This window comes from Littorina saxatilis, linkage group LG3 (assembly GCF_037325665.1).
Source record: "Littorina saxatilis isolate snail1 linkage group LG3, US_GU_Lsax_2.0, whole genome shotgun sequence".
Taxonomy (NCBI): domain Eukaryota; kingdom Metazoa; phylum Mollusca; class Gastropoda; order Littorinimorpha; family Littorinidae; genus Littorina; species Littorina saxatilis.
In genome coordinates this window covers 7,373,098-7,392,024 of record NC_090247.1, presented here as the reverse complement: position 1 = coordinate 7,392,024, position 18,927 = coordinate 7,373,098, and the positions used below count along the sequence as shown (strand labels likewise).

Below are 18,927 nucleotides of genomic sequence, written 5' to 3'. Positions count from 1 at the left end.
GATATGACGTCATCAAAAGTATTCATCGAAAAAAAGAAAAAAAAGTCCGGGGATATCATTCCCCGGAACTCTCATGTAAAATTTCATAAAGATCGGTCCAGTAGTTTGGTCTGAATCGCTCAACACACACACACACACACCCACACACACTCACACAAACACACACGCGCACGCACACACACACACACACACATACACCACGACACTCGTCTCGATTCCCCCTCTATGTTAAAACATTTAGTCAAAACTTGACTAAATGTAAAGAGACATTATGTATTGCATCTAAACATCAGAAAAGGTAAAACATCAGAAAAGGTAGAGCAAGAGAAATCGCAAAACTCAAATTCGAGTCAATTCAGTTTGTACTGTACGTACAAGTTGAGAATGTTGCAAGTCCAGTCAGTAGCCACCATCTCGGACGGATGTTTCGGGGCGGGGGGGGGGGGGGGGAGTAGGGGGGAAGTAGAACAAAGGCCTATCTGTGGTCAATCGCCGCTTTGCTGGGCCTTACAGGTCCCAAGCAACACATGGGAAAACGATTAACTCGGCTAGTGCACCCAAGCAAAAGGTGCATAGCAATATAGAAGGAAACTTAAAATCTTGCTTCACTAAATTGTCAGGCTAAGAACTGACCTACTTTTTCTGCTCAACGCACGGGCAATGCATACTCTCATCAGTGTACACGTGACAAGGCTCATATAGAGAAAATAAGAGATACCCCCCAAAAATGTATATGCACTGCACTTTTTTTTTACATTTATAAACTGATGATCAGTGTGTGTATGTGTGTGTTCAGTTGTGTGTGCGTGTGTGTGTGTGTGTGTGTGTGTGTGTGTGTGTGTGTGTGTGTGTCAGTTCAAGGGCCGGGTGTGTGTGTGTCACTGTGTGCCCGTGTGTGTGTGTGTGTGTAAAGCCGAGCGGTCTTAGCTTCACATTAACTCTAACTGCCTGTCTTAGATGTTATTCGTGTTTGAAGGTCATTTGTCAGGATGGCAATCACACGACAGGACAAACAGACACACAGAATATAAACTCAAGAAGAGGCAGGTAAACTTCAAAATTGTATTGAATCAAAACAAATCATAAAAACAACTCAATACAAGGCGTAGTTCTTTTCAGAAAATATATCTGTACATTGGTTCACTCTATTCCTGTAATTTTCCTACTACTCGAAAAATATTTTAAGTCCTAAAATGGCTGAAAAATTGGGCATGACCCGTAGGTACCCTTAGCAAATTACGCTACTGAAAGCAATATCCTATGTCCTAAAATGGCCAAAAATTTGGGCAGGGGTTCGGGGCCTGAGTAAAAATAAAGTAAAAGAGCAAAGCGACGCCACTTTACTCGCCGTGTGGTAACCTGGGACTGCGGAACGTTTGTTTTTAACCCTGTCAGTTCAGTCCACAGGGCGGAGTCCGGTATACCGTTTAGACACAAAGTCAGGTTGGTTGCTCAGACCCCGGAGGACAGTTTAGAGATAACAACAAATACTTCTCAGTACTCAGGTTGGGACTCATCCACAACCATTCCCAAAGAAGCAATGCTGTAACCCTAAGTGGTGGGAAGTCCGGTATACCGTTTAGACACAAAGTCAGGTTGGTTGCTCAGGCTCCCACCGAACCTCGAAAACTAACAGCTTATATACCTTCCATGACTGTCCCTGACGTCACAGCTAAGGAACCAATGAAAACGTCGCACTGGGATCACATAACAAAATGGGGAGGGAGGGGGGAGAGTTTCGAGGCTGCTATCAGCCTCCATAGAAGCTACAGTTAAAACCCCTCAAACATACACAAAAACTCCTGTATTAAGAAAACTACATCAAAAACGCTATAAAGATATACATCAATAAAATGGAAATTCCACGACGCATCATTTGATACCAAACACTCATTGGTTATCAACACTGTGAACAAAGTGCAAAACCTCTGACTATTACCTCGCAAAATAGTCATGTCACACCAAAAACCGTATGCAGTTACAAGTTAACCACAATCAAACACAGTGTATATTGAACAGGCTTCGCATGTGTAGATGATAAACATAAAATCTACATTCTACTAAACAAATGAATACAGACTACATGTTTATATTGAATACATGGGTAAAAGAAAGAATAATATAAAAGCTACATAAAAGAAAAGAGAGAGAGAGAGAGAGAGAGATATATAGAGAGAGAATGTGTGTGTATGTATGTGTGTTCGCCTGTGTGTATCAAGTATATTATTAATAGAGAAGTAAAGAATCAGGTCAAGCTGGAAAGGAGGGTTGGGGGGGGGGGGGGGAAGGTGAGAGTTGGATGTCGAAAAACAATGCTTTCGCGGGCGGTCCACGTGCTCAAAACTAAGCCGTAGCGAGTTAGTGACCTAGGGTTCATATCCCGTCAGTCAAGCCGGCGCCATCGTGTCAAAACCAATTAACCAATTAATTCTACCGCAAGAGAACAATAGAAAAGTACTATATCATACCTATCTCCGAACAATTTACTAGGGGAAAGAACAAATATGATTTTAGAGTGTGAATCTTAATTCCACACCGTTTCGATACTAACCTAGATAATATATTCTGCTCTCTACACTTTCTCTTCTTCCTCACTCTATAAACTTTAAGAAGAAAATTGCATATGGAGAAAAGACAAAAAAAATTATTCATGTAGTCGCTTTTCTCCACATGTGTGACGGTCAGTCAGTGTTATAATTAGTCACAGTGTGTGTGTGTGTGTGTGTGTGTGTGTGTGTGTGTGTGTGTGTGTGTGCATGTGTGTGTGCTGTGTGCAGCGACGGTGTGAATGTCAGTGTGTGTGTGTGCCAGTGTGTGTGTATGTGTGTGTGTGCGTGTGTTTGTGTGTGTGTGTGTGTGTGTGTGTGTGTGTGTGTGTGTGTGTGTGACCGTGCTGAGAGAAACTAGAGAGAGAGAGAGGGAGCCGATAATCGTCTGATTCTGCTGCAGACTCGCCGAGAGGCGGCCGGGGTTCGGCACCAGGCTGATTAAAACGCAGAATAATCCATCAAAACAACACTCTAACATCAAGTTTTAGAAACCAGAAAAACTTATCGTAACTCCATAGGTTTTGTGGTGTTTTACGCACTGCTGAAACGCGTTTAACACGACGTGAAGCGCCGTGCGTTAACGTAGCGAAAACGTCCAAAAACGCAGACACCAAAACTCGATGTTTTAGCGTGTTTTGCACCCCGCTAAAATCCCTGGGATTTTATTGCGTTACGGCAGTTTTTCTAACTTGATGTGAATCGCACAGGTTTAATGCCACAAAATTCAGTTGATTAACTTCATGTTTCATGTTATATGCCACGTTATAGTGCCAAAACGTGACTTTTCGCCCAGTGTGGATGAACCAGACAGTGTTGTTAAGCGACCAAGAACATCCAAGCTGTGGCGTGTATTTGGACGTCGTGTCCCTCGGAGCGAGATTGTCTTCCTTTGCCAGATGCTGCTTATTTATGTGGTGATTGGAGTGTCTCTGTTTAATCTGACGCGTGGACACGGGACAGACAATTTGTGGGTGGCCCTACTGGGAAGTTGTCTCGGCTACGTGCTTCCTAATCCTTCCATTGATCCACCCTTGGCACAGTAACAACGTCTTCATTCATCATGTTCTACCTGACACTCCCCAGCAACAGCTCATTGCAGCACTACCCTGACAACAACGCGAGTCACTACTACACAAAACTACCTCAAACAATTGACCTGAGCATCGACTACGAGTGTGGGTTGGCTGAAATTCAGTTTAACAACTCGTATGTAAATGTGGAAAAAGACACGTGTCAGTTTCAAATTTGTGTCCCATTAGGTGTTGCTGTTTCTTGTGATACTCTAGTTTTACCAGAGGGGTTGTATGATTCACCTGGTTTTTTTTATAGACTCACTAAACCAGCTCTTGGTTGATGCAAGTCTTACGCACTATGTAAGGTTTTATTACACCAAAGCAGCAAAAAAAGTACGTGTTAAATTACTCAAAAATATCTCGCTGTGGATGAGCCCCGAGTTGATGAGAATTCTGAAAACAGATGTCACCCAACAAACCATCACAGGACCTTGTCACTTTGACGGTAAGGCTATGATGGATTTACATCAAGATTTTCACGCAATATACGTGTACTGTGATTTGGTGCGCGAAAGAGTGGTCGAAGACACATTAGTCCCATTGTTGCGGACGGTGCCAATTAAAAAGAAGACTGAAGAGGTCGTTCATCATATATTTGAAAAACCCCATTACATGCCACTGACTCGTTGTCAGTTCAACACGGTGGAAATGCTTTTAACAACGGACACGGGAAAACCTATCGCATTTGAGCAAGGGAAGACGGTGGTAACGCTTCATTTTCGTCGTAGACGCACCGACCATTTGTAGAAGATGGTTCGTCTAAGTCCTTTCCAGGGCAGTGGAAAACTCTATGAAGATTATTACTGCAGCCAGGTCGGTCACGGCCTCTCCGTGTTTGTAGGCGGAAGAAACTACAGAGGTCATGGCATTGGCAATCTCTTTGGGGGTATTGGTCGAGTCCTTGTGCCTCTTTTGAAAAGTGGTGGAAAAGCTCTGCTGAAAGAGGGGGCTAGGACAGGCATGCAGGTGGCTCAGGATGTGTTGTCTGGGCGTAGTGTTAAGTCGTCACTCCAGCAGAGAGCTAGCAATGCAGGGAAGCACTTGTTTCACCAAGCCGTGGGTCGAGTGACAGGCACAGCAGCCGCGCCGCCTGGAGAACCTGCAAGGAAACGTATAAAATCATCTACACCACGCCACCAAGGTCAGACTGGGAGGCAGAAGAAGAAGAGAAGGAGGGGGACGGCAGCTGATATTTTTGGATAAGCATCATGGCACTTGCCCACCCTCAGTCATGTGAAAGTGTACATACTGGACTGGATTTGTTTTCTGTACCCCCAACACAGACAGCTGTGCAGGAGGGAATGTTTGTAGAGTATCATCCTCTGGCTACTCTGGCCCAAGGAGCCCCTATTGAGTTTACCATCAGTGGTGCCACATCCGAGTACCTGGATCTAAGCAACACGTATCTCCATGTGCGAGCTAAAATCACCAAAGCAGACGGAACAAACTTGGATGCTGACTCCCATGTGGCTCCTGTCAACTACTGGTTGCACAGCCTGTTCTCCCAGGTGGATATCAGTCTCAATGATACTTTGGTGACCAATTCAGAGAACACCTACCCCTACCGTGCCTACCTTGAAGCCACCCTCAACTATGGACGAGAAGCCAAGAAAAGTCACCTCACCAGTGCCATGTATTACCGAGATAGTTCCAACCATCTGGATGAAACAGAAGGGGATGCCAACTGGGGTTTGAAGGTACGTCGTGAGCAAACCATGCGGAGCAGAGAGGCAGACATGATGGGGCGACTTCATGCTGACATCATGCACCAGGAACGCTACATGATGAACGGCGTGGACGTGAAGATCAGACTCATTCTCTCCAAAAACATCTTCCACCTGATGTCTCCTGACCCCTTTCAGGGTTTCCGCACTGTCATCACACATGCTTCCCTGTTTGTTCGCAAAGTCAAGTTGAACCCCGCAGTGGGCCTCGCTCACGCCAAAGCGCTGGAAAAAGGTACGGCCAAGTATCCTTTGAAAAGGGTCGTGGTGAAGACTTTCTCCATTCCCACAGGCAACCACAGTGCTGTGCAGGACAACTTGTTTCTGAGTCAGACACCCAACCGCCTGGTGATTGGATTGGTGGACAGCGCTGCTTTCAACGGTCAAGCCTCACGCAATCCCTACCACTTCAAGACACAAGGATTGTCCTTTCTCAGCCTGTACCTAGACGTAAAACAGATCCCCGGCAAACCCCTGACACCGAACTTTGAACAACACCAGTATGTGAGATCTTTCTTCAGTCTCATGACGTCTACGGGTCTCGCCAACAGCGATGCAGGGTCTTACATGGAACTGCGTGATTTTGAGCTGGGGTATGCTATCTACAGCTTTGACCTGAGTCCCAGTCTTCTGGATGGAGATCAGTTTGAACTGGTGAAAAGCGGTGCCCTGCGTCTGGAGCTGAAGTTCAACCAAGCCCTTCCAGTGCCTGTGATGGTGATTGTGTATGGTGAAATGGACAGCATGATCGAGATTGATCGCTCTCGCCAGGTCCTGACTGATTTTGCAATATGAACAGCAAAGACATTAGCCGAGTGTTGGGGAGAGACATTCATACCCGCCGTGTGTTTCGAGGTGTGTTTCCCAGAGACAGCCTCCCACGACAGGTGAACACGCGACGTCCAAGTGCTTTTGTCATCAATACAGATCGCAGTACAGGACCGGGGGAACACTGGGTGTGTGTCTGGTTTGATGGACTTGGGCAAGCGGAATATTTCGATAGTTTTGGTTTACCACCCGTGCTCCCCGCTATTGAAAATTTTATGCTGAAACACAGTTCAGCCCACGTCTTTTGCAAGACTTGACGGGTTCAGCCTGTATGTATTGTACTATGTTTTGATGAAAAGCCGCGGCGCCAGTTTATTTCGGACGCTTCGTGTGTTTTCCCCCAACAGACTTTGGGGTAATGATCGAAGAGTATGGTTTTTGGTCCAACAGCTGAGAAGAAACTGAGGTTGTGTGCGTTGTCTTTTTTTTAGGTCTGTAAACGGTTTTATTCATTTTATTGGGTGTGTGTGTGTGTATGTGTGTGTGTGTGTGTGTGTGTGTGTGTGTGTGTGTGTGTGTGTGTGTGTGTGTGTGTGTGTGTGTGTCTATATAAGAAGAAGGGGAGGAATCATCTCCACCACTTTCATCTCGTACCCACCAAAGTAGAGAGAGGGTTAGAAGAGTGCTAGTAAGAAAAGAGAGGTACACAAAACAAAAAAGTCATGATGGAGACGTCCAGTCCCTCTTTAGAGCAGATGTTGGAAGAATTGGAGGCTGGTATTCTCAAAGTAAAAGATCACCTGCGAAACAGTTTGTTCTTGGTGTTTGTTAGTGAGTTAAAACGCAATGTTTGCAAACGCCTTGAAGAAAAAAAGAGAGAAGAAAAAGACTATTCAACACGGTGGACTGTTGACGCCATTAGACTCGTCGCAGATAATGTCTGGGAACACCTAAATCGAGACAAAATTCTTAGTCGTTGGAATGTAGCATTACCCAAGACACACCCAGACGGGCTCTCCTGGTGGTGTTTGCGGGTTGTTGTGTGGAAGTGGACAGAAACGACAGCGTTTCGAAAAAGGGTCATCGCTCATGTGACTGAACAGCTGCTCTGTGAGTGATGCAACAGAGTGAAAAACGGCATAGCATCCCACGTGACCTCAGGCTAAACCAGTGTGGACCCCTTGAAACCAGAATAAACCAGATGTACATGAGCCGCGAGTGTGTATATAAGACAGGACGAATGTAAAAAGACCACTACAGAGGATTTTGTGGAGTCGACCATGTCTTCAGGGACCATGAAGCAGCCACCACAGCCGGCTACACTCTACCCGCTAGGTGGAAGCCTTTTTGCCTCAGTATAAAAACGTGGAGAGGGGCTGTAAAAATCCATATTCGCCACTATGCTGTTCCCACCCGCACCAAAGGTGGGCGTGTTGCCCCCACCCAAAGAGGAGTCACCCTAGACTTGAAAGTTTCAGAAACTGTTTAGAGTGCAGAAAAAACTCAAATAAGACTACCACCAACAGGTATCTTCTCTGTCACCTGCAGAGGAGAATGAGGAGGAAAAACATCTGAAGAATCACACAGAGTGTCTGCCGTCAGACTACTACCGCTCAACACCATCATCCACAATAACAACAGCTACGGATTCGACACAAAGCGAGGGGTACCCTCACCAACTGCAGCGACCCCTGTATCCCACATGTCCAGCTTACTGTCCTGTCACAACCGTAAATCCTCTTCCTGTGACATCAAGAAGTGGTTATGAAGTTGACAACTAATCCGGGGACCACCTCGTGCCTTTGAATTGACAATCATGTTTTGGCTTTTTGGTTTAATGTATGTATGCAAAATGTTAAGTTTTTTTTTTTGATTTTTAATATTCAAAAGACTGATGTCACTTTTATAATAAAATGATCAAATTGGAAAAGTTAATAACTATGTGTCTGTATAACTCTTGAATGCTAACGTGAGCAGTTTATGTATTGTTTGTTACTTTTGCATCTGACTTTTACCTTCTTGTTTGGAAGTACTTGTGTAAACGTGCTCGCATGTGTGTGTGTGTGTGTGTGTGTGTGTGTGTGCGTGTGTGTGTGTGTGTGTGTGTGTGTGTGTGTGTGTGTGCGTGTGTGTGTGTGTGTGTGTGTGTGTGAGTGATCGGAGGGGTGTGTGTGTGTGTGTGTGTGCACTTACACTTTTTTTTCACCACACATATAACCCTACCTCTTACATGGCCTATCAACAACGAAGAAGAAAAAAAAAGAAAAAAAAAGGAAACAGTCATTATAACAACAACAACACCAACACTAGTCAGTGGGTTAGTTACGAAGGTTCGCTGTTTTATCTAGATGCCGTACACTGCTGTCTAGTGCAATTAAATGGGTTTCTCTGCGGTTCGTGGAGCCCTCTCTCTTTTATGGCGCTAATAACTATCAGAGGTGTCAGGATAAGGCAATAAAAATGGTACCCCTGCTCTTCGTGGAGCCCCGCTCTCCGATAAACCACCAGAGGTGACCAGCAGTTAGAGAAGTTTAATAGGACCTGGTTTCCCTACCGAGGGTTGATTAGGGTTTAATGCTTAGATTAGTGCTAGACAAATGGTGTGGGGTGGGTGGAGGAGTTAGCTCGACTGGTGAGGCGGGAGAGATGAGAGCTGATGTACAAAAATATAAAAAGCTTTAACAACTAGACTCAGATAGCTACCTGTTGGTTTTATGTAGGTGTTATAAACACCGCAGGTACATTTACACCGAACACGAATTGTACCACAGGCAGTCATACATAATGTTAGGTTAGAGGCTGCTCACGCCTGAGTATTGCACCACGGAGACGCAAACCTTTTAAATTGCAAACTGACAAGGGAACAGAGTTTTTGAACGCCCCTTTTTAGCGTTTAAAAAAAACCCCGAGGGTATACAGTTTTTTACGACGGAGAACGATGACATCAACACAAAAAAGTATAACCATTCGTTTCACAGAAGTATAAAATCAGCACCTGTTAAAGTTTGCCTCGCTAACGGGCGAAGATACAGTTTGGTTAGTTTTGTATGGACAACCCCCAAAGAAAAAACCCAAAGGTAGGCTACAGGTTGGTGATCGTGTGAGACTAAGTAAAACACGACGACTCTTTAAAAAAGGTTATTTACCTGCGTGGACAGAAAAATTATTTTCATTTAGCAGTGTGTTGAAATCAACTCCAGTGACCTATAAACTGAAAGACGATCACGCAGAAGAATTACAAAGAAAAACTACAAAAAGTAGGAGAGAAAAAAATGTATTGTATTGACAAAGTACTAAAAGAATTACTTGGTAAGGGGGAAAAAGAGTATTTAGTGTATTGGTTTGGGTACCCAACGTCATTTAACACACGGATCTCATCTGATAGCCTTGGACAGCATTCAGAGTAGTTATGGCTGAGGACGCTTTGTCTGCTGAAGATACCACTGTTGATACTAACGTCTTAGAAGAGACAACTACTGATACCAAGAGATTCTCTCGATTGTGGCGTGTTTTTGGTTATCACACCCCTCGTAGTGAGCTTGTATTTTTTTTGGTCAGATTTTTGTTATTTATATTGTAGTAGGTGTGTCTCTGTTTAATTTGATGGCCCACGGACTAAACCCTGCTTACCTAACGGTGATTACACACATCTCTTTGTTTGTCAGAAAAGCAAAACTAAATCCAGCTGTAAGTCTTGCTCACGTAAAAGCCCTGGAGAGGTCCACAGCCAAATACCATCTAAAAAGAGTAGTTATAAAATCTTACGGGATCCCGCGTGGAAACCTCAGTGCTGTTTTAGACAATTTGTTTCTCAGTCAGCTACCAACACGCGTTGTAGTAGGACTAGTAGAGCTCGCTGCATTTAACGATAGCTACACCAAAAATCCATTCAACTTTAAAACTCACAACTTGAATTTCCTCTGTCTCTATGTTACTGGAAAACAAGTCTCTGCAAAACCACTAACACCAGACTTTGAAAACAGACAGTATGTGAGAAGTTTCTTTAGTTTGACCACAGGAACAGGGGTGGGTGTTAGTGACGCTGGTAACGGAATTGCCTATGAAGACTATCCCGGAGGTTATACGCTGTATGTATTCGACTTGTCACCGTCAATGTTGGATGGAGATCAGCTTGAGTTGGTGCGCTGTGGGGGTTTGCGTCTGGAACTAAAGTTTAGTGTACCCCTGGCAGAACCTGTTCACGTTATTGTGTATACAGAAATGGACTCGTTGCTAGAAATTGCTCGGAGTAGGCAGGTTATCACTGATTTTACATCATGAATGGACTAGAGATCTCTCACCTACTGTTAAGACACCCCGTGGCAAGACGGTCGTTTATGGGTGTTTACACCAGACTGAGACCAACTTCCTTCTGAGATAAATTTACTTCACCCCTCGTCTTACGTCATAAACACAGACCCAGCGCATAAGGTTGGGTCTCATTGGGTTGGTCAGGGGAATATTGAATATTTTGATAGTTTTGTTTTAAAACCGAATCACAAAGACATTGAAGTTTTTTTTGTTGTTGTTGCGTTATTGGATTGTGTTATAAAAACCAACGAACAGGTATTACAGGGGATGTTAAGTTCTACTTGTGTTTTGCTTGCTATGTATTTCATCATCAAAAAGAGTCAGGGTACAAGGCTCCGTGACATCATTTCTATTTTTAACCCCCAAAACCCTGACCATAAGCTCATAGCACTTTTTCAGAGATGCGTTAACGCAACAAATCTAAACCTGTTGTTGTAAAAATAGTAACTGATGTCATAGTGTAAGGAGGTTATGTATAAAGGTGGTGTTGCCTAATTTTTTACTAAATCCCCTGATCGAGCCACAAGACAACACCGCCTACTCTACACTACAGTCTACAAAGACAGTCTCCTAGAGGTAAAAGTTGTTTAACACTTTTGTTGTTGTTGTTGCTGAGAACGACAAAAGAGATGGTTGACGAGGAAGAGTCTCTGTTTAGCTCACCGCTACCCGAACCTGATATGTTTCCTTTGGGTCGAAACATTTTCGCGAGTGTCAGAACGTGGCGAAAACTTGTGAAAATTCACATCAGACACTACATCACCCAAGGAAACAGAAAAAACAGACGCGTGCGACCAAGTCAAAGAGGGGTGGCCTTGGACAGTAAAGAATTTGCTCGCCTGGTCAAAGTCCGAGAAAGGCTGTTGAAGCGACTTAAAGCACAAACAGAAGTTGTAGCTAGAGAAGTTAAAAAACACCAGACGTGTCAGAAGAGTCCAGAACAAAAAGAAAAAAACACCAGCAACCGAACTACCTCACACACCTGTCAAACACTCGGAGAGCAGCAATCTGTTTAAAAACCGCGACCAGGACCCGGCTGGTATGTCTACCTTCAACGGCCTCGGGTACTATAATCCAACAATGGATGTGAAATACAAAAGTCGCCCCACGTCAAGTTATGCGAGTCCCTAAGACAAACAACCAAACTAGTACCTGGTTATAAAAAAAACAGCTAAAGTAGACAAGTGTAAAACAAACAAGGCGGAGTTGTATACCAAAAAACTATCATTGACAATCATTTTTGGATTTTGTTTATGTGTGTAAAATGTTGAATTTTTTTATTTTTGAGCTTTAGTATTTAAAAGACTGAAGTCACTTTTATAATAAAATGGTCATATTGAAAAAGTTTATAACTATGTGTCTGTATAACTCTTGAATGGTAGCGTGAGCAGTTTATGTATTGTTTGTTACTTTTACATCTGACTTTTACCTTCTTGTTTGGAAGTACTTGTATAAACGTGTGGGCATGTGTGTGTGTGTTTGTGTGTGTGTGTGTGTGTGTGTGTGTGTGTGTGTGTGTGTGATCGGAGGTGTGTGTGTGTGTGTGTGATCGGAGGTGTGTGTGTGTGTGTGTGTGTGTGTGTGTGTGTGTGTGTGTGTGTGTGTGTGTGTGTGTGTGTGTTTGCGCTTATATTTTATTTCCACCACACATATACCCCTACCTCTTACATAGTCTATCAACAACAAAACACCGCAACAACGAAGAAAATAAATAACAAAAACAAAATAACACCTATGTTATCTGGTGTACCTATCAAAACCTTGTGTGTGAACCCCGCTGCCGGCAATCAAACACAGAGGGAGGGTCAATTACTGTCATTACTCCAACCGCGATAAGCATCCACCTGCAATAAGCACCCAATAAAAAAGGCGGTGGAGCCGTGATCCTGTCATTACCCCAGCTGGGGTGGTCATTAGTACCGAGCAACAGGTACAGGCACATGAAATCACATGACAAAATATGAAACTCAATAAACCGTTTTTTCGCAATCCCTCTTTATCACTACACACAGGCACCTTAACCTATCATCTTCTATCAAAATACGACTGCGCGCTGCGCAAAATAATGGGGGCCGGTCCGTGCGCGTTCCTTACTACTGGTACAGAAAAGCGTGCTATCCTTCTCAGCGCAACTACTACCCCGCTCTTCTTGTCAATTTCACTGCCTTTGTCATGAGCGGTGGACTGACGATGCTACGAGTATACGGTCTTGCTGAACAATTGCATTGCCTTCAGTTTCATTCTGTGAGTTCGACAGCTACTTGACTAAATGTTGTAGTTTCGCCTTAAACGACTTGTTTTTTCTTTGTTAGACTTTTTTTTTTACCTAGAAAATTTCACTTCGTTTTGTATCACCTGTTTGCTTGTTTGTGTGTTTGTTGGTTTGTTTACATATACTTTTTTTTCTATATTTGTTCAACATTTATTTCATTAATATATTTTCGTTTGAATGCATATGACCTGTTTGTATATAAGTCTACTTGTTTGTTTATTAGCCTGTGTGTTTATCAAGCCTCCGAAGTCGAAAACTGAACATACAGAACGTATCTTCGTCCGACACACGATTGTCAACTGATTGTATATTGTTTTGTGAGTATTTTTATTTTTAAAAAACCAAAAAAAAACTGCACTATTTTGTTCTTAGTTGTGTTTTTGTTTGTTTGTTTGTATTTTTACATATGTTTTCCAGCTCTCATTTTACAACAATTTCAAAACGAGGAACAAATCACTTGCAAGAGTGTGTGCGAATGCGGCTTGCTTTAAGTCTTTTGTCGGGTGCTGTCCGTGAAACGAAGCAGACAGAAGCATACACAAAGAAACATACGTCACACATCCACAGCATCCCGACAGATTCCTTCCGAAGCCCATTTGGATAGGTCTGGATACGTCTTCGCCCCGTTGTCCTCGTGCAGTTTCTGGCAAAGCTTGCAAAAACGGAGGCAGTGGTCCTGGGAAAATCGGTCCTTCAACCGCAGCATGTCTGCGAATTCCGTTGTATCGGCCATGAGAGCTCTGAGGCGGAAAGCTAGCGCCCGAGGCGTAGGGAAGTCTGCTGTGTTGAGGAAGGTTCCGGGCGGGAGGTACCGATCATAATCCACTTGTCCCCGCACAACAGGAATGACGTTAACGTTATCGTACAGTTTGAACACTTTCTCCGTCATGTAGTCACGACACAGCGAGTTCTCAAAGGACAGGTAGAAGAAATAAGTCGTGTTCAGTAAGCGCATACAGTCTGTTTCGCTGCTTCTGGGGCACGTCAAAGTTCCACAGTCACCATATATGTCCACTTGTATGTGCTTGCTCAATTCCTTGACATATTCTTGGCGTTTACTTCGGTCCTTGCAGTTGCTGACAAACCAAGCCACCGGTTTAGATTTTCCCGAAACTATCGCCGTGTACTTCTTTTCGGGGGGAGTTACGCGAAGGCGCAAAAGACCGTACGGAGCAAACACGTCAGAATCCGTCCTGTACGTCATCGTCCAGTTAAACTTTCTACTTCTCGAATAGGGATTCCGATAGTATCCACAACGAGGAGGGGATTCTAATCCAAACGCAATCCACACCTGATACTGAGCCGGCTTAAACAGCAATGGACTTTGCAGATTGGCGCACATATGGAAAACCACTGCATCAGCCCTTTCTGGCTCATTGTGTGTCAGCACGCATGCGTTGACGTCACATCCTCTGAACACGTTGAGGTTATTCGGGTAAAACCACTTGGGTCGATTGAAAAAAGAAATCGTTTTGAGTTCCCTCGAGCTTGTGATGGATACCTTCCTGCTTTGCAAGTTGCTGTCCGCGATGAACGTGAGGCTTTTGGGCAGTGTTGCTTGTGACGAGGTTCTGCTTAAATGTTTCGCTTGGGGTGATGCATAGCCCCGCTCTTTTGCTGCAGATGACGATTTCATCCACTTTGCTGGAAATGACGTATTGTTCCACTTTGCTGGAGATGACGTATGGACCCACTTTGCTGGAGATGACGTATGGACCCACTTTTCTGGAGATGACGCGTTGTCCCCATTTGCAGGAGATGACACATTGCCCCACTTTTCCCTAACTGACTGATCCCACTGGTAGCCTGAAGCAGAAACGTGGACAAATAATGAAGTATCGGACAAGAACTGTGCCATCAGCTTGTACACCGCAAATAAAAGGAGGCTGACCGTGACAGCTAGTGTCGCCCTGGGGGACAATTTGTGGCCCATTTCTGAAACAGGTAGGAATTTTAGTGAGATCCACGTTTTCACTCGCAATCAACAATGACCCAATAATGTATTAGGATTTGTAACAACATAACATCATGAAGTAAACATAAAGAAACCAATCCCACCACGACCACAACAACAACAACAACCACAACAACAACAGCAAAAACAAAAACAACAACAACAACAAACAAACCGTCATCACCTTCATGACCACAACAACAACGACGACGTCGACAACGATGAAAGCCTTGATATGACTGTAATGTTGCTTTGAAACGTCCAGGATCTTATGTCTACATACGATACGTACTTATGGTAAAATCATCTTAACAGATAAGTGTTGAAATGCTATGCAATCTTCCGGAAAATGTTTTCAAACGTGTCATCGGTTTGAGAAAAAAATATGCAAGACATTGCATGCATATATATTGCTATTTCATGTTTAGCTGTTTTCCCCTACACATGTTTACAGTGTGCATTTGGATCGTTAAAAAAAAACGGTTGCCTACGTAACATTTGGTTTCTAAAACCAACCGCGAACTACGTGAACATGTCTATAACTTCTGCACGCACGAATATGCGACTGTGTGTATTATTAGGCACAACTGATGTGAAATGAACGTGTTAGAATGTGCGCCGTGTAAATTTGATCCGATTTGAATGTGATTTTGCCTTTCGCGTGTCGCCACTAAGCTTCGTTTCTATTTGTTCTGGTTACGCTGGATCGTTAAAAATGATATTTGTCACTTATCAACGCATCAAACTTGGTGTTTCTTTCGCATGTGATGTTCTTCAGCATCGCTGAAAGGTTTTTCCATAAAAAAATCGATATATTTTTGGAACGCAGCAGGCGTGGAGCGTTTTCGAAGGCAACCTTTTGCGACTCTTCGCTCTTAAAGTTAGTATTTTTAAAAAGTTCGACATTTCAATGTTTTATTTTGTGATAGACGTGCTCGGTGTCTCTTTGTCAAGTCTTAGGCTATTCTTTGTAGTCTAGTCCTGTTCATTAATATTTGCACATTTTTCATTGATTGTTATAAGTTACTTCAATGACTACCAAGAACACTAGGTTATTCCATGTATTCTCCAAGTTTAATTTTAGTGCCACACATCGCCTTAACACTAAATTTGTATGAATTTTGGGCAAATAATTTCTGAGGCTGAATTTCTTCCCAACTAAGAAAATTGTAATGACAAATCCAAACATGATTTTTTTGCATTTTTGATCAGTTCCCGAATAAAATAGATATAGATATGTCATGTTTGCTTTAACAATTTGCACAAATATTAGGCAAAACGGTATTCGCGAAGACGCGCTCACCGTCTCAACCTTCGGGTTTCAGCTAACCTAGCCTTACTTGTCTCTATGATAACCTGATTCTGGGCATTCAGTGTACATCTTGTTGCTACATGTTGACTCAATGTTATTTACTGACTCACACGAGTAAATTTGTTTGTTACTTCACACAGACGATGTTTGTTTGTTGGTTGACACAACCAAAACATACGTTTTTTTTATTTTTATTTTTTTTTTTTTATTCTCTTTTTGTATATTTTTTTTTTTTACATGTATATGCTGTACATTACAGGACATCACCTAACCAAAAGGACAGAATCATATAACAGAAAAACACACTTGGACAATTACAACATACATGGGGTGGGAGGATGGAATGGGGAGGGGGGGATGTTCAGTGGTTTGGTGGTCGCATTATCAAAAGGTTTTAGGAACGAAAAAACCTAAGGGTTACATCAAAACGTGCATATACAGGCGCCAATCCTTGTAGAATTTATCTACTGTATTATTCACAACTGCGTTATACTTTTCACAAATAAATCTTTGCTTAAAGTTTCTACTAAATGTCTGAAAATGAGGGGTCTTTTTGTTCATTTTAGAAATATATACATGGTGTTTGGCACAGATTAATAACACATCAAAAGCTTTATCGGTGACTACATTGTTCGCCACTCCAAGAAGAACCAGTTCTTTAGACAGTTTTAAATTGTTGCAATGGGTGCAGTTCGCCTTTAGCCAATTTACAAATTCTATCCAAAAAGTCTGCACTTTATCACACTCCCAAAACATATGTAAAAGGGTTTCTTCATTTCTACCACAAAATGTACACAATGACGTATCCACAATTTTTCGCAAAAATAGAAACCTTTCTGTAGGCAAAATTCTGTACAATAATCGGTACTGGAACCATCTCAGACAAGTGTCTTTTGTTGTTTTAAAAACATGTTGAAAAATAGCCTTCTTATCTAACAAACAGTCTAAAGATTCAGACCATTTTTCGATACATTTTGGGACCATAGTATGTTCAATCAGTTTTTTGTAAATAAGTTGTGTCTTACCTTTACAAATACATTTCCACACAATGGGCTCTGTCATAATAAAATGTTTATCAAATTCTAAGCCGATTTTTCTCTGATATTTCTTAACAGCCTGGATTACACCTTGATACAATACAAAATCGCCTCGCACATTTGGATATTTGATTTTAAACGCATTATAGGATAAGTATCCATTTTGTCCCAAAATATGACCAATCTGAGCTATTCCATTGTCGATCCAATTTTGAATGTACACTGTCTTTTTATCTCTCCGAATATTAACATTATAATGTAAACATTCTGATACAAAATCGTTAAAGGTTATAGGGTCACATTTTCCATGTAGTTTCTTATAATGTTTAAAAACATTGGTCCAAAACGGGTTTTCCATTCTCTGCATCAAAACATTTGCAAATTCCTCTCCTCTCATATTAATTGTTGTAACAGATGGACATGCTTTAAACAATAATCTTGATATTAATCCAGTAAGGCCATCAACTCTTTTTAACCAAACGATTTTTAGAGATGACAGAAAACTTTTCACGTCAACCATCTTTAATCCTCCATCTTCATAGGGTTGGGTGACCGTACTTCTTTTAATTTTATCTCTTTTTCCATCCCAAAGAAATTTGAAAAACATATTATTTAACTCCATCATAAACTGTTCGTCTGGATCAGGTAAATTAGTAAACAAATGTGTCAATTTGGAAATAGCCAAGGTTTTTAGGACTGTTATTTTACCAAAAGGTGTCAGGTTCCTTCTGGTCCATGAATTCAGAAGTTTTTGAATTTCCTTTAGCTTATTTCTATAGTTAAGAAAAACAACCTCTGATATACGTTTTTGTTACCTATAACTAGTTCAGTTTGTTTCCCCTGACTGCATTTTGTTCAGAATACGCTCTAAATGTGAATCAAAAAAAGCTTATTACTATATACTATGGCGTTTTGACCATTCGAGCGTGAACAGGTTGAGCTTTGATGCGCAATATGTGATGGTCGCCCTTGCGTGCCAACAGTGTAAACTTACACAAATTCTCTATTGTTCACATGGCTAGGAAACTGACACAAGTGATTTTATTCAAGTAACAAAACAGGGTGAGCTTTGAATATGCTGTACGAACAGTGTAAACTGAAGTGTTGCACTTTTAAACATACTTTTTTGTAACCAGTTGTGAACACTATGTCGAACTGTATAGTTCTTCTGGAAAAAATAACACACATGGTAAACATTATTAGGTGTCTGCCATGTGTAATACTTTTTCTCGTAGAATCATCTATATTATAATACGCGTGGGCTTTTTCCCCGTGTGGACGTATCTCCTACCAAACCCCGCCGATTTGGCCCCTGTCCCTCGGTTCTCCCGTTGGAACGGATCGCGCTGAACACGATGCGCTGGGTTAGATTAACGACTTCGAAAGCGAAATGGCTTTTTGAGGCCTTTCGGCCTGAAATTTTGTAGCAGACCAAATATCCCAGCTATCCCATTGGCCGAAAGCGAACGGTTTGACTAAACACTACGCGACTGCACCCCAGACGAACCTAGCCGTGTGTTTTATTTCTCTGACTTAAAACTCGGTACAAAGTATGATAATGTTGTGAAGATACTGGATATATAAAAAATATTACACGTACATGATTTAGTTTGAGGCCCGGCAAGGTAGTGCAAGGTAGTGTAAGGTCGAGTGCGGTCGCGTAGTCTTTAGTCAGACCCAAAGGCAAAGCGAATGTTGCCGCTCCTCCCCCAGCTTTGAATCGGAGCAGCTGTCAAATCTGCTGCTGGATTCTACAACTGGCTCTGCAGGTAAATCCCATATATCAGTCTGTAAAACTTTCTTAAAGTGTTCCTAACCTTGCTGTATTCTACCACAGGGGTTATACTATAGAGATAGAAAATTTGTAAGCCAAAGTTTGGGATTCTGCCGGTGTCACGATTTCATCTTTCGCCTGTGTACATATTTC

The 18,927-nt window shown here is 42.4% G+C and overlaps 2 protein-coding genes across 7 annotated transcripts in view; one reads left to right on the top strand and one right to left on the bottom strand.

The window, feature by feature from the left end:
• The window catches only part of LOC138961517 (adhesion G-protein coupled receptor G6-like), a 437,302-nt gene that overhangs the window by 119,082 nt on the left and 299,293 nt on the right, over window positions 1-18,927 (top strand). The gene's annotated exons all lie outside the window — the stretch shown is intronic.
• Window positions 13,083-14,630, bottom strand: LOC138960822 (alpha-(1,3)-fucosyltransferase C-like). The gene has a single exon (XM_070332467.1). It carries the CDS (start codon window positions 14,628-14,630, stop codon window positions 13,251-13,253), a length of 1,380 nt encoding a protein of 459 aa, XP_070188568.1. The 3' UTR covers window positions 13,083-13,250.